At 41.6% G+C, this 17,025-nt stretch overlaps 1 protein-coding gene across 1 annotated transcript; it reads left to right on the plus strand.

Moving 5' to 3' along the window:
• Positions 1–1,519: 1,519 nt before the first annotated feature.
• LOC144249676 (uncharacterized protein C2orf78-like) lies at positions 1,520–8,318 on the plus strand. Its single transcript, XM_077791816.1, has 3 exons — positions 1,520–1,616; positions 4,834–5,598; positions 6,403–8,318. Exons 1-3 carry the CDS (start codon positions 1,520–1,522, stop codon positions 8,316–8,318), a joined length of 2,778 nt encoding a protein of 925 aa, XP_077647942.1.
• The last annotated feature ends 8,707 nt before the right edge of the window (positions 8,319–17,025 follow it).

Below are 17,025 nucleotides of genomic sequence, written 5' to 3' on the forward strand. Positions count from 1 at the left end.
ATTCCAAGGACCCGTCCACTCAGCAAAAAAAAAAAAAAAAAAAAAAAAAAAATTAATTGCCTCTTTTATTAACACAAAATGAGACCTCAATGAGTTAACTTGTTTCTAACAAAAAGTTAAAATTTAAAAGTCCATGTTACCCTCTCCTTTATTTATGTTATCCATACTTTTTTATGTTCTCTTAATGTTCTAACTTTTCTCCTGGCCTGCCACCCAAACATGCAAGACAAAGAATGTGAGAAGCCCAAGATTCTATAGTGGCTGTTTGCATGGGGGAGGAAGTCACAGTAACTGCCACACTGGATCCTCTTACATGAGGAGAGAGAGAGGATCCTCAGTGCCTCTCACATATGAAAGAGGCTGATGGCACAAAGTCTACATGGCCAAGGAGCTGTCCTCAGGGAGTTATAAGTTAAAGGAGTACAACAAAACTCCAGAGAGGGAAATTTTACAGGCAACTAAGTCTTCCACCTCTCTAGAGTTTCTGCTATTGTTCAGAGTTCATTTTTCAAAGAATCAACTCACAGAAAAAAAGACCCCTGCTTCTGCAAGTTAAAATAAAGTAATATCAATGTGTACAAGAATGCAGACTCAAGGCTTGTCCATGAAAAAATGTCTACAATGAAGAGGGATGGGGGAAGGAGAGCAGAAGAGAGTTACCAGTCTAACCTGGCCCAGCCCAGGCCAAAGAAAACAGGGATCTAGGAGAAACTAAAGAGAATCTTGGGCCACATCATTCCCCAGAGAATGCACTCAAGGAACTTCCCCCTAGGGCTGGGATTGTGGCTCAGTGGTAGAATGTTAGCCAAGCACTCGTGAGGCACTGGACTTGACCCATGAATAAAATAAAAGTATTGGGTCCATCTACAAATAGGGAAAAAAAAAAAAACTTTTTAACCCCTTTCTGAATCCTTGAATACTGCAGTAACTTCAATAATCAAATCAACTTCTGTGGTTCCAGAACCACTATACTTGCTCAACCTAGATGTCTCTTTCTTCCATCTCCAGGGATATTAACTGCATATGTTAATAAAGTAATGTATTACTATTACCTCTTATAGTGTGAAACATAATTTATAACATATTCATAATATTTTAATGAACATTTAAGAGGAACACAGAGATGATATCCCTAACACAAGAGCCTGGGGGAGGGGAGCCATGGGGTGAGCCCATTATGTCCCTCCTGCAGGGCTCACCTACCAGAACTGAGCCATTTAGTTTCTATTATAACTTTCCTGTCACTTTCTCCACCCAATCAACTCTCTTGTCATTTTCCCCACCCAATCCCACCTTCTCCTTCGGAGTCTGACCACTCTATTGGCTACTTCATACCTTTAAACGGCCAGGTTTGTGACATCATTCTCCCACCAAACCTACTGCCACCTGCTAGAATCTTAGGCTTGCCATGTAGTTGTAAACAAATTTGAATCATCGCAAGTGACCAGTGACCAGTGACCAGTAACCAGTCATTAGTGTGGCCAGTAAACAGTGACCAGTGAACTCCATACTGGGAAACATGCATTCTCTAGCCTCAGCCACCCACGCATCCTCTAGGGTGATCTCCTCATCCTTTGTATCTACAATTGATGTGACCTCTTCTCTGACCATGTCAGGTGAGTAAAGAAACTTTTTAAAGCTTTTTATTAGACTTTTTACCTGCCTCAATTTACTAATGGAGTCAAAAGAGCTAAGAATAATAGGGGAAAGGATGGAACTAGAAATCTGGACACCTAATTTCATTTGGAATTTGACATGTACTAGGTATAGAACTGGACTATCTTACTCTCTCACAAAATCTGTTTCCTGATTTGCTACATGAGGATAACAGATTGCCCATGTTCTGGTCCCTTACTTTTCTTGCATCTTGAGGGGCGTGTTTATAGAGAATGAAATCCGATTTCATGGTTGTGTTGTTTCAACTGAAAGAGACAAAACCTAGGCAGGGTGGAAACCAAGAGGTTTCCTCTGTAACAGTTTCCCTTCAAAAAGATTTCTACTTCAGTATTTCAAATTTAGTGCCGTTCATAAAAGGGACATTCACATATTTGGGAGTTTTCTGTTTCAACTAGGTGAAAAGAGAAATAGGGAGAGAGGAGCAGGAGGACAGGGCTGTAAGGAGGCAGATGTTCTTGGGAAAGCAAGTTTGTGACTGTTTAAGCACACGGCAATAGGAACTCGGCGGAGGAAGAAAATATAAAAATAAAGGAGAAGAAAATGTTAGAAAAATAGAGATGAAGAGAATGATGTTGTTGAGAAAAAAAGAGGTTGGTTGGGATGGATGTGGAAGAAAAGCAAAGATTTTATTTAAACCAACAGACAGCATAGAGTGAATGTTCCCAGAGGCTGGTTTAGAGAATGTTTAGATTAACAGACCAGCAAGGAAACTAAGACTTGAATGAGGGTATCACTGGGGTAAGCAGGTTATCAGAAAAGTCACACTTGGCTGTTAGAGTTCTTCTATGATCGCTTTCAACACAGATGATGTTGACAGTTTGAACATGAACATTTTAGAAGTATGTTTTAGAAATGATTCTTCCTCCAAACATGCCAAGGAAAGTGGTTCTAGACAGAGCTGGGGAAATGGCAATTTCCGTGTCCTATTTTGTTCTGATTTTTAAACTACAGTGATTTCTAAAACATGTTTTGTCCAAACCTGCATCAGAAGGACACATTCCTTTGTGTGATATAAGCTGTCAAGGTGAAGCTGTTTTCCATCTTTACAACAGTTTTTTTTTTCTAAAACAGACAATATACAAATGGTCATTGATGATTTCTAAATCTAAGAACCGAAAGAAAGAACTGTACAAGAATAAAAATTCAAGCTCACATCTCTAATTCCAAGTTTATTTAAATAACTATGTGAAGACGTTTTGTTTTGTCTACATTTCAAATAATTGTTTGGGGCTGGGGTGTAAGGTAGCTCAAACATTTTTGTATTAATATAAATGGGAGAAGAAAATGTCAGAATAAAAGACAAAAATTGTTTTAAATTTGTTATTTTATTATACTGTGATGGTTTTCTCAGACTTTAGGGACAAGACTTTTCTCTAAATGTGATAATAAACCAGGCTTCTATGATTTTGTTAAAGCATTTTTTCTGTTTTTTGAATAATCAAAAGGATTATCAGAAAATGTGTTTATATTAATTGAAATATCTACCTAGTGGAATTAATGTCTTTTATTTGGTGTTGGTAATCCTTAGAGGAAGAGAAACAAGAACAGTAATGACTTTACACTTATTGTTTTTTTCTCTAGTATGTACAAAATTTCTTTCGTCCTTCCTTCTGTCCTCATTCCCTTCTTCTTTCCCTCACTCCCTCCATTTCTCTCTCCTTCCCTCCCTGCCTTGCTCCTTATGCCTTCCTTCCTTCCTCTCATTCATTCTTTCTTTCTTATTTTCTTCTCTTCTTTCCAGTTCTGAGGATTGAACACAGGGTCTCATGAATGCTAGGCAAGCATGCTACACAAGCTATATCTCCAGGATATTTTATTTCTTTTCTCAGATAGGATCTTGCTGAATTGCCCAGAGTGGCTTTGAATTCCTGGTTTCCTGCAATCCCACTGCCTCAGGCTCCCGGGTGCTGGGACCAGAGGCCCACCACAGCATGCCCAGATTCATCATGGGTTTTGGCTTTAGTTTTCGCTTCTCCACGTGGCTACCCATCTGTTCACCCTACTTAAATTTGTGTTCACTTTACTTCAAATTTGTGTTCACTTTACTTAAAATTACACACATTTTTAGTATAGTTTCTCTGTCTATATGTACAGCTTGAGAATGCATTCAAACTCACCTTCAATTATGAGCTTTGTTTTGATTAAGAGTATTCACTAAAATCAAAGAGAAACATTCACTTTCATAATATTGTATGCATGATAACAGAACTCATTTCTTAGCAAATTTCATATACACTCACTTTTGCTCATATCCATATGTTCATTACTACGTAGTCATTCCTTTTAGTTCTGAGCTGTGTTTGACTTTTGCTTCTATCTTTACAGAACATACTGTAACTCCCTCCAAATGAAACTTTTTGTAATACCTATTTATCAGTTGTAGCTCAAGACAATACTTTTATTTTATTTATTTTTACATGGTGCTCAGGATTGAACCCAGGGCCTCGCATGTTTCAATTTCTTTCAAGAAGCATTTCTTGAGAAACTGAATTTCAGGTAGTCATTTTCATGTAGGATCAGCAGTTAGGCTGAAAGAGGGCAAAGAATGACGCTTAAATTATCATTTGGATGGTCAAACTGAACTCTAGGAAATATCATGTGACCTGGACAAACAAAAGGAGATACTAAAGATCACTGTGGTGATATCAGTACGATTTTCTATGAACAGGGAAAAACAAATTTCTGTATCTCCAGATTTCTGGTCTTTGGAACAAGAGTCCTGGCCAGGGAGAAAGTTTCCATAATCTGTTGCGGATTCTGAAAAAGTCAGTCTCACTTCCCTGACCCTTGGTGTACTCATTTGCTAACTGGTAATGTTGGGGTTTTCTCTGAGTTCGAAAATACTTCAGTTCTAGGGCCAATTCAGGAGTCAATACTAGTGCAGGCTCAAAGGAAAGGTAGGACAGGTAGAAGGATGCTTATAGGGAACAATGTGTGAAGCAGACCACTTGGGACTTCTGTGCCCAATTTGAGAGAAAAGGCAGGTAATCAGAAGAGTACTTGCAGCCATCCTAAATGGAGTGATTTGGGGTCTCTCAATGATTATTGAAATCAGGGCCCTCCTGATTACTACAACAGTAAGATGTCATTGTTTCTTGACTATTGTAAGAATCTGCCTGTCTCATCAATATTTTCACCACCCTCTTCTTCCTACAGAAAATTTCCAAAATTCTTCTTTACATGGAAATGCTGATTCTCTGCAGCTCTCTCTTCCTGTGGTGACCAATGCAGCTTCCCTGACAGGAAGTGTCTGCAACTTCTCCAGAGCCTCTGCTCCAGCTGCCACTTCAGCATGGTTACTGCCCTCAACCTGTGGCACCTCCTTCCAGCCACTCATGGGCAGTGCCTCCCTTTATCAACATGCTAGCACAGCCATGGTGTCTGGGGTTACTGGCCGGAACCAGACTCCCATGGCACCTGCCCCCTGTCCAAGTATCTCTGAGTGGTATATCCCAGGAAGTGCTGAAAAGAGCTCATCTTCACTCAGGGACTTTAATCTGACTGTCAGGTTAAGGCAGATTACAGCAGATTCTTCCCTATCTATGGCATTCCAGGATGACAAAACTTCCGAAGCCAATGTCATGATCCCTGGGTATCCACTACTATCGGGTAGGCTTGTCCAGGTGACACTACCTCAGATTCCAAATCAAGGACATTGCCTCTCACTACCCCACCAAGAAGGAAGCCAGGTCTACTACTATGATCAAAGCTCTCTGGGGACTCTGCTCTCTGGAGAACATTGGCCCTGCCTGCAATCCTATGGCTCTGTGCCATATGCAGGAAGTAGTGCCGCTGCCCCTCAACCAGAAATGGTGACAGTGCTAAAGGAAGTTCAGCCCACAAATGCCCTACCATCAGTCCCTACACCTGTGACCTACTACTCTGTGTCCACTCAGAGTATAGAAGGAACAAATTTTCAAGGTGAGTACAAACAGCAAAAAGGGGAAGGAATAAGATTACCATTCGAATGGAGGGTCCAGTTTTCAGCTGGTAATTGTGCGTCCACACATCCCTAGAATTCAAGTGCTGAGATTTTAACCACAATCTTGTTCAGCAGTCCCCATTTTCAGACTCTGTAAGAGAAGCATGCAGCACAGCATAATGGCCACCCATGCATTTAAGAGACCTCTAGGAGCACACGGAAGGAAGCGGCTGTTCACTATTTTTGCACTCAGTCCAGCTGCACAACCACACTATAAATATATTTCCCTAATTGTACTTTGGTTTAGAAAAATACATCAACACATATCAGGGTGTGACAGTTTAATTGTCCCTTAATTGACTGCAGGATTTAACCTCTGTATGTAGAGATGCTGCCCAAAGCAGGAGTCCAAAACCCACGACCATTCACATTGATCTCATGAGCAACAGCTCCACCCTCTCCTAGTTCATGGTGTTAAGTGTTCTTACATTCTGGGGAGAGTGGAGAGAATTGAGAGGCCCCTATATGAGAACGAGAGACTTCATGAAAGAGTTTTTCTGGGTTTCCCACAGAGGAGACAAGTGCTCTACCAGAAACCCATGCTGCCATGGTGATGAACCAGCCCAAAAGTAAGACTTCAAGGGATCACCTGTAACTAATATGCAACTCTTAACAGATATCTGTCAGTGGTCCTTTAAAAGAGCTAATAGAAATGCTTTCTCCACAGTTGGTGGTTTCCCTGAATAGTGTGTAGCTGGGAAGGGGGAGCATCCTACTTACCATCGTCCTTGATTCCTTTGCAGGGATGGAAACTTCCCTAGGGATGGAGGCTTCCTTGGGATTGCAACCTCCAAGTCAGACATTTTGTCTTCCACAGCCTCCAGAATTCTCATACATCTGCAATAACAGAAAAAGCCAAATAAGTGAGAAAAACTCACAAACTGAACTTGGGGACATTTCCACAATCACTCCAGTCCAGAGTTCCACTGATTTCTTGGCATTGCCCCCAAATCAAAGCCAGAAACAAACAGAGATTAAGAATTTGTGTGAGATTAACACCATGCTCACAGAGCCGCTGGATGCCTACCAAATTGCCATGGAGAACCAGGATCCTCCACTACTCCCTTTAGACATCCCAGAAATCCACCAGCTTCTGGCCTCCGTTGGTCCTCTGGACCAAGAGGAGAAGCCACATTCTGAAAATACCCTTCTAGAAAGGAGTAGCTTGAGTCTTGAGGACCAAGGCACACTTGAAAATGGGACTGAATTTAGCAGTTGTTTTGGAGACCTCACTGCACTGCTGGGGGATATTCAACTTCCTGAGCTTTTCGATTCCTTGAAAGACCTTGACCAAGCTGAAAGTCCCACAATAACAAATTCCAATGACACCAGATCCATCATGGTGAATCAGGGGCAGGAAATCACAAGTGCCTTAAAGGGTCCTAGTGATCCAGTGAGGAACAAAAAACATAAAGCCTCAGAGTCTCCTCATGGAACTCCTCAGGCCAAAATGCAGCTAAGGGACCTAGAGGGTGCATTAGGAGGAGAAGTTGCTCACAGGGATACAGACAGCAGTAGGGCCAATGTGCACACAGCCAAGCACTCTAACAGCAAAGCTCAGGAAGCTGCATCCAGCAGGAACAGCAAGGCTAAGGGCCATGGGCAGGAAAAGACCAAGAGAACCAGGGAAAAAAATTCCAAGAAAGCCGAGGAGAGGAAGCAGCCAGGCAACAGAGTCCAGGCGGAAGAGAAGACAACTGTGCCCAAACTAAAGCGGAAGAGGAACCAACCTGAGCTTTGCCAGGAGTCCTTTAAAAAGCCTCGGAGCTGTCTCGGCATGCACATGGTGGAGTCGGTGCAGGTTTTCCATGCACTGGGGAAGAAGAATGACAAGAAAACTGGGCTCTCTTCCTCCCGGGCCCCGGGAAACTCAGGCAGTACCCAAGACCCCCGTACATGCCCAGCTATGAAACCAAGGCTGGTGGTTAAGGGTCCTGAGAAATCACAAGTCAAAGCCCAGAATCCAGATATCAGTGCTGAAGGAGAGGGTCCCGCTCCATCCATTGGTGAGCCTCCACCACCTGGGAAGGTCAAATTGGTACCTTTGCCTTTTCTGACCCAGGAGAAACCTCCACCTCGACCAGTAATCAATAGGAGGCCACAGTCTCTGGCCTCACGGAGACCCACTGGGGCTTACCCTGCCCAGCCTGGCCCTGCTAGCTCAGCTCAACCCATGGCAGTCAACACATCCCAACCAGCTACTGCCAACCCATCTTGGATTCGTCCTGCCAAGCCAGCTCACCCCGTTTTGACTCATGCCATTCAGTCATGTGTGAGCGCTTCTACCCAGCCTAGTGTCCCTTGGTCTGCTGCTTCTGGGCCTGCACCCTACAAAACATCATCTTGTACTTCTCTTCATTGGCAACCCATTCCCAGGGTTGGGACCAAGCCCCAGTCACAACCGCCCAAGCCTCAAAACCAATATCTCCTCCAAGACTTTGCCTTACAACCAATTCCATGGAGGAAACCCAATGTTGCTGGGCAAGTAGTATCAACTCCCATCACCAAACAGCAGAGGCCAGAGCGGGAAGCCATGAAGAAGAAGGCTCAACAAGAGCGTGAGAATGCTGCCAAGTACACTGCTTTGGGGAGAGTGCAGTGTTTCATTGAGAGGGAAAGAGAGATGGAGATTTCTCGCTACTATGGCTACACAATGTAAGAGCTGCTAAGATCAGTGGTGCCACTTAGGGACCAAATAGTTTTCCACATATATCTAGATAGAGTGATACACATTTATTTATTCTCAGATGCTTTCAACGTTTAATAAACTTATACAAAGAAATGTAATATTATTCACTAATACATAATAAAGAGGCCTTCTGGTACCACTGAGAATTGTTAGAAAATAAAGAGGCCTTTCGGTACTACAAGGGTACCAAATAGTGTTCTCATATACACATAGATAGATACATGAGAATTTATTCATAGTTGAAAAGGTAGTATAGTTTAATAAAGAAATGCTATAGTATTGATTAGAGGGTAAGTAATAAAGAGGCTTTATATTGCCATTTGAATATCAAATAGTTTTATACGTATATATACAGAGAGGTACATAGATACAAAAGTGTTCACTTATATATTTTTAAGACTTAATATACTTGAATAAAGAAATGTAATAGTATTGTTTGAGAGATAAGTAATAAAGATGCTTCCTGGTACTGCTTGGGCATCACATAGTTTTCCACATGTGTAGATATAAATTTTATAAATATGTAGATACAAAGATACAAATGTATTCACTCTAATATATTTTTAAAGTTTAGTCAAATTGAAGGAAGAAATTCCATAGAATTGGTTAATAGATAATAAAGAGGCCTTGTGTTACCACTGGGCTATCAAACATTTGTCCTCATAGACATATGAATATGTACTCATTCCAATATACTTTTAAAACTTAATAAAATTGAATAAAGAAATGTAATGGAATTGATTAATAGATAATAAACAGGAATTTTGAGTTTGAATGGCTGTTAAATGTGGTTTATTTTGGTAGCGGTGTGGATCACAGCCTACATGAGAAGAAAGGAACTCAAATTTGGCCAGGATAATAGAAGTAAAGGCTAGGAATGGGGGAAAGAGGAAGGCATGTCATCCAGCACTAGGAAGGCAAAAAGAAGACAGATGTATGGGTTTACTGGAAGAATCAGGAATTGGCAAAATGGCTGACCAATAACACAATGTTTGAAACGAGGGTTAAAATGATAAAATGTCAAGCAAGTTGAAAATGATAGGAGACGGGTTCAGGTTGACCAGAAGAAATGCAAAAATCAAACAAAAAACTCTCATGGAGAATGGCTGAGTTTTGGTATACCTGAATGGCATTTTCAAAAATAAGATTCAGGGCACATCCCCACCATGATTGGGTCACTTAAGATCCTAGCTGGGAAAGGTGAATACAAAACACGGGGAATCTACCAGGGGTGTTACAGGGTTCTCAGTTACCCTGAGGGAAGCTGATAACTGGAACTTGGCCAAGTGAACTCAGCAGCATGAGGCCCACCCAGAACATGGCCTGGAATAAATCACCATTGACTCAACACCCATGCACCAGGGCAGCAGAGAGGCACTACTTGAATGAACCTTCACACACAAGGCCAGTACCACTCTGACACTTTACTAATGGTTGAGAAGCAAGGCCTCAATCTGAGGCTTGTGTCCTCAAGTCCTCAGTGTTGGCAAGGGCCCCCTGCAGGCAGCCAACCTGGCTTTTAGAGCACACCATAGAGACGTTGGGGTAGAGGGTGAAGGAGAGAGATCACACTTGAAAGGGGGTTAAATACTGAACTGAGAAGCCTGTCAGGTCCTCTTCCATTGATTCTGGCAGATGCTGTCTTCAGGGACCATTGCCATGAACCGAAGCTCACAAGGAAAACATCACTCCTTGGCTTCCATCTCCACCCAACGCAAGCAGAGTGCGCATGTGCAAAGAGCAACCTGCCAACAGCTGCAGGACCCAGCAGCCCCAACAGCTTTTACCCATTCCCTCAAAACTGCCAGTCACCATCTTCACCACTCTTCCCACAGGAGACATCACCTTTTCCCACATTTTGGAAACTTCCAGAGATATTTGACCCCAAAATATATGTATCACAATTTGTTAAATTATCTGACCTACGGATTTCAAATGTAACCTTTATGACATATTAAATTCCTATGCGTATTTGCATTCTTCTTTGTAGAATTTGCCTGGCTTTCTTGCTTTTCCTATTTACCAGGTCTCTAGGATATTTTTTATCATGTTTTTCCTTTTTTAAAAAAAAAATTCATTATTCTTTCTTTTTAGACATCTATTATGTTCATTCATGTTTTCCCTTTTAGTTATGTTGATTTCTACCATATCTCATCTAATCTCCATTTATGTTGTTCTTTTCTTTTATGAAACATAAAACTCAACATTTCAACCATTTTTATGTGGATAACTCTACAGCATTAAGTAGATGCACAATGTTGTTCAAGCATTATTCACTATCCAAATCCAAAACTTTTCACCATCCCAAACAGAAAGCTATATCCATGATATAATTTTCCATTCCCCTCTCATGTTCTGTCCTATTTTGCATTGCTTGGCCTTCTGTTTTTTAGCTAGTTTTGAAAGAGTGGGCTACCATCTGATGTGCTTGGGGGGTTCTTTTCTGACTTGTTTTTGTCGTCTGAGAGGATGCTATTCTCCTGTTTCTTAGAATACCTTTATTTGGGATTTGGTTTCCTTCTTTTCTTGCTATGCACTTTTATGCAAAATTCATTTTCTTTGTAAAAGTATGGTTGAGGATAGAGTTTCTTATGTGACGGTACGACAACTTCCACCTCTCCTTCCTCCACCTCTTCTTCTTCCCTCCAGTTCTGTCCGTCCCCATTTTCCCTTTGCTCTCCTCCTTCTCCTCCTCTTACTTCTTGAAGTATTAAAAACATGTCGACTTATTTTCTAAAACTTTCTGGCTGTTTACACAGGGAGTTTTATCCTTTGTGTCTATTGTTCCTCCCAGCGATTTCTCCTCTGGGTGAGGCCTTGTCCTGAAAAGGAGCATTGGCTGTTCATTTTTCAAGAGAGTTTAGGGGCTGGACAGCGTCAGCCCTTCCGATTTGAATGTGGGACATTTGTACTTACAGCTGCTCCTCAGTTTCCACAGAGAATTGCACCCAGGACCCCTCAAAGACATCAAATTCCACAGAGTCGAAGAGAGACTGCACACATTCAAATTATCTAAATCATCTCTAATTACTTATTATAACTACAATGTAAATGCTATGTAAATAGCTGTTGTACCATATTGATTATACAACGTATAGTACATTTTGTAGGACACCTACTGCACTCACTTTGGGGTTGGCCAGAACTCCTCTCAGTTTCAGCTGCTCTTCTCCTGCTGGCCCACAGTGCTTTGCAGGAATGCCTGCTAGAGCTTTGAAAGCCTCCTGTCTCCCATTTCCTCTGGTGCAAGTGCTGCTGCCAGGCAGGTCTGGTGCCTCCTGCTGGTGGTTGGCCCTATCCTTTTGTTCTGAGGTTCCTAGGGAACACTGTGTTCTCTACTTTTGTGGTAAATGCTACTCCAGGGTTTGGCTTTCTTTCATCTATTTCCATGGCCTCTAGGCCAAACGTGTCTTTTTCTTCTCTTTGTTTTGGGAGACTCCAAACTACAATTCTGCCTGCATCTTTCTGAAATCTTCATGGATAACATAATTATTTTAAATTGAGAACGTTGCAGGTTTCAGTTCCCTGAAGCAGAGCTTCATTTCCCCCAAACTAGTTAAGACTAAGGCAGACTGTGAGTCCCCTGTAAAGACCATGGCACCTGGTGTCTTTGCTTGCTATGTTGGTGTTTGAGTGAGAAGCAATCTCAAGGTTCATGGGGGAGGGACATCTGGCCACAGGAAGAGGGAGTAGTCTGCGGGACAGGTGAAGAATGGGGACATGGCCTCTAGTCCAAATGTGTCTTTTTCTTTTCTTTGTATTTTCTTTCTGAACACATTTGAGAAGGAATCTCCTATTTGCTCTCCTTCCCCTGTGGGTGGGGGTGGGGTGTCGGGTCTATACACAGTTTCCTTGTCTTCCTTAGCATCATCTTTCCAGTTGTCCAGGCCAGAAACCTTTGACATCCTTTGATTCCTTTCTCTCTCTCCCAATTACACACTCGGAATTTTAGTAAATTTCATCTGCCCTCTCTTCACATCACATCTAAAACCTACCCACTTCTAACTCCATTCCTCCATTTCTGCTGTAGCATAATCCCTAACCATTTACTGCCTTTCTATCCCCATGATAGGGGATACACACGTTTTCCATAAAAAGACAGATAGATGGTGAATACATAACTGTCTGTGAGCCAGATTGTCTCTGTCTGCACAGCTCCACTCTGCACTTGTAGCATGAACGTGGCCACGCAAAATAGGAGAACACATGGATTAGCTCTGTTTTAATAAAACTTTACTCACAAAAACAGGCTGTACTGCTTTACAGACTCTGGCTCTGCCTGATCCACTGCTATGCTCCCTTTCAATCACTCCACCCCAGACCCCCTGAGCCCACTTGCTGTTCCAAGCCTAAAAAACACTCCTCACCTCCTTCAAGCCTCTTCTCAAATTGTACCTTTCAATGAGGCTTTGTCTGACTACACTGCAAGCACCTCTCAGGGTTTCTCCCTTCCTTCCATCTGATTCCCTTCACCAGGGACTACATCTCCTGTACTGTTGTGAACCTTTCAATACATTTTGTAATTTAATTCTTCGTTGTCTTTATGGTTTAGACTTTCCATCACTCCCTTGCCCGGCAATTCCTAAAATGTAAGACCCTCGAGAGCACAAAATTTTCTCATATGTTGTTCATTTCCATGTGTCCCATGTCTTAAACAGTGTCTCAAAAATAAGAGCTGATCAGTACATGTTTGTTGAATGGCATATACCCAAAGGGCTTAAAATCACCATACTATACTAATGCTGACACATTCAAGTTTACAGCAGCTCAATTCATAATAGCTAAATGATGGGACCAACAGAGCCCTTTAACAGATAAATGGATAAATAAAATGTGGTATCTATGTACAATGGAATATTACTCAGTGATAAAGAAGAATGAAATCATGGCATTTGCCAGTCGAGGGATGGAACTGGAGACTGTCATGCTAAGAGAAATAAGCCAATCTCCCAAAAGCCAAAGGCTGAATTTTCTGTGATATGCATAGATGCTAACACAGAATGTTGGGGGATGGGGGAGGGAAGAGTAGAAGTTCATTGGATTAGAGAAAGAGGAATGAAGGGATGGAAGAAGGTGGGAATAGGAAAGGCAGTAGAATGAATTGGTCGTAGGTTTTCTGTGTTCATGTGTGAATACATGACCAGTTAACTGCACCACACAAACAACCACAAGAATGGGAAGTTAGGGATACGTGGGTTGGGCAGTTGGACACTGGGACCAAGGGCTAAAGGTGAGAGACTGAAAAAATGCAGACCACCCAGGCACTGCTTATTTCTCCAGCTCTGACCCGCTGTTTTACCAGGGGTCTAATCAGGCCTCTGTCTGTCTCCCTCCGGAGTAGACCACAGGACTCATCTAAACAGCCTTCCTACACCAGCTCCTCTCCAGATGGCCAGACAAAAGCTCCAGAACAGGACTGTCTCCTGGGACATTGACTCAGCAGACAAGTTCATTGGTGGCAGGGCTGCCACTGTTGGTGTGACCAGATCATAGGCTGGTTTGGAACTGTGTTTGGAGAAATGATGTTTCCCTAAACGTCTTCCCCAAGACCAAACAAACACAAAAGAATGCAAAGTTATACTCCATGTATGCCTAATATGTCAAAATATACTCTACTATCATGTATAAACAAAAAAAATCAATAATTTAAAAAAATTTGAAATTAGAAATACAAAAATGTTATAGTAGTTGCTTATTAGCCACTTTATAAACCCAGCTTGACCACTGGCTATGCCAGTGACAACTAAACCAGAATATAAATGTGTGTCCAACCAAGTTCAATTCGACTTGCCAAATTGTTACCTATCGGATCCCCAGGTTATGTGCAGGCTAGACTCTCACTGTCACCTTCCCCTCACCTTCCTGTGCCCTCCACCCTCCCCCACTCTCATTTTCTCCTCTTCCTGGGTAGGCATTGATCTCTGTCCCGGGTAGAAACCCATCTCTCAAGCAACAGCTCTTCTCCTATGCCTTTTAAGGCCATTGGCTCTTCTGTTTGATGGTCACCTTCCTCTTCCTCTTTGCCATGTGAGGCTCTGTGGGGTCACTCACTCATCCCTGCTTCTTTGACTCCACTCCAATCTGGGTGTGGGAGTATGCTGAGGTATACACCATTAAAGGATGTTCCTCTAAACTCCTCCCCCAACACCAAACAAACACAAAAGAATGGAAAATTATACTTCATGTAAACCTTATATGTCAAATAAGGTTTATATATATATATATATATATATATATATATATATATATATATACTTTATATATATACTTATATGTCAAATAAGGTTATATATATATATATATATATATATATATATACTATCATGTATATACAAAAAGAACAAATAAATTTTAAAAACTTTTAAAAATTATAAATACAAAACAGATACAGTGTCTGCTTACTACCCACTTTATAAAGTAAATGTGTAAACCAAATAGAAAATGATAAAATCACTGACCTGAAGTACACCAAAGAACCCTAAAGTTTCTTATGGCATTTAACTCTTTTAGAAATTCTCAACCTTGAGATGAAACGTTTAACTGAAACAAAGATTTTGAATTACTTAATATAAATCATATAGTGCATAGCTAACTAGCCATAAAAAGGAACAGAGTATTTATAAAATAAATTTAATCATTAATTTTAACAGACACACATATTAAAGATCTTTCCATGCATGAGGAAGAACATGTTTTCCCAATCTGTCATTTCCTTGCTGACAGGAGATACCAGTCTTTAAAGAAACTAGGTGGTGCTCCAAACCACATATTACGCTTCATGTTATAGATTTACACGTATGGTTTTACTGCCACCTTTTTCTTGAATGCCCAACTAAAAAATACCACTATGTTCCCTTCCCCAATACCCAGCAAATTCTGGCTAGTACAGAAGGTCAGGAAAATCAATAAGGCAAGTGTTCCCACATACCCTGCAGTATCCAGTCCCTATACCCTTATCTCATATCCCAGCCTCCACCACACATTTCTCAGTGCTCCACCTGAAAGCTACTTTGTACACTATTCCCCTCCATCCTGGCTGATGCTCACTTATGCCTTTACCTGGACTGACTCAGGCACTAATGTGTCTCAGCAGCTCACCTCAGCTCTTCTCCCATAGGGCGTCCATGATAGTCCCTAATTCTTTGGCCAGGCTCTCCAACAAGACATGCCCACCTTAAATTTATCCCCCAGCCATCTCATACAACATGTAGATGATCTCCTGCTCCGAAGCCCATCCCCCAAATTGTCCAAACATCAGCAACACCCTACTTAATGCCCTGGCCTCCTAGGGTACAAGGTCTCTCAATCTAAGACCCTGCTCTGCTCCCCTCAGGTGCAGTAGTTACATATCCTACTGACCTCCCAACTCCTATACAATACCCGCAGAATGACTCTAGGCCTTAAAGAACATTCCCCTACCTTCTACTAAAAGAGATAAGCTTTCCCTCTTAGGCCTTTTTCAGTATTTTCACATCTGGATACCCAAATCCTTTTAGGAAGCCTCAAAAGAGAATCTTTTAGATCTTCTTCCATCTCCCCATTCCTTTTCTTCCACCATTTCTACTCTCCAGAATTCTCTTCTGGAATCCTTAACTCTTTATTTACCAATCCCTAATAAGCTTTTCTTCCTGTCACTCCACTCAGACAAAAAGAACAAAGGAGTCCTTGGGACTTCTTTACCAGAAGCCAGGGAAAGGGAATATCCCCCACCCCAGGACATTCTCATCCAAACAATTAGAATTAGTTTATCAAGGTTGGCCCTAGCCTCAAGGTTTAAGAGACTGTAGCTCTACTGATCCCTGAGGCCAGAAAAAAAAAAAAAAAAAATTTTGACATTTGCATTATGTCAACCTTTTTCTATTCTTATCACACACTCTCTTTCAGAACTTCTCAGCTGCTGGTCATTTCTCTCCAATCCACCAACATTCCCCAAACCAGAGTCCAATGACTGCATGCACAATTCCTGGATCCCATAACTAACTAGCAACAAAACTCCCTATTAAACTCTGTCACTCTTCTTCCAACCAAAAACCCCTCTGCCCCTGTGATTTCTCACTCTTGTCCTGACACCCTTGATTTCTATTTTTTAAATTTTTTTTAATATTTATTTTTTAGTCGTAGTTGGACGCAACACCTCTATTTCGTTTATTTATTTTTATGTGGTGCTGAGGATCCAACCTAGTGCCCCGCCTGTGCAAAAAGAGCATTCTACTGCTGAGCCACAAACCCAGCCCCATCCTTGATTTCTTAGTGAACCCCTTTTCACATATAACTAATCAGCCAATCCCTGACTCCCCAGACTGGTTCATAATTGGAAGCTCCCACAAAGAGTCCCTGTTGGATATGGAAAATGACAAACTCCAAAATACTGTGGCATGGGAAGAGGGAGTAAAGAAAAAAAACAGCATATCGATGGCATTGATCATTTCCCATTGCATTCTTTCCCAGTGACAGAAAAAATCCCTAGAAAGGAAGCCAGAGCATTGATCCTTCCACAAATAAATCTTTTCCCAGTAACACTACAATGGGACTCCGAAGGGAAAGAGTTAAACACAGAATGCTAACCCCAGACGCTCCATTTTTCTCCAAGTAAAAACACTGTACAGTAAAAACAAATTTTCAAATTCTCCCAAACCTGTATCATGAGTCCTCCTTAAATAAGTCACCTCTCTGTAAC

The sequence above is a fragment of the Urocitellus parryii genome, chromosome 12 (genome assembly GCF_045843805.1).
Source record: "Urocitellus parryii isolate mUroPar1 chromosome 12, mUroPar1.hap1, whole genome shotgun sequence".
Lineage (NCBI taxonomy): Eukaryota > Metazoa > Chordata > Mammalia > Rodentia > Sciuridae > Urocitellus > Urocitellus parryii.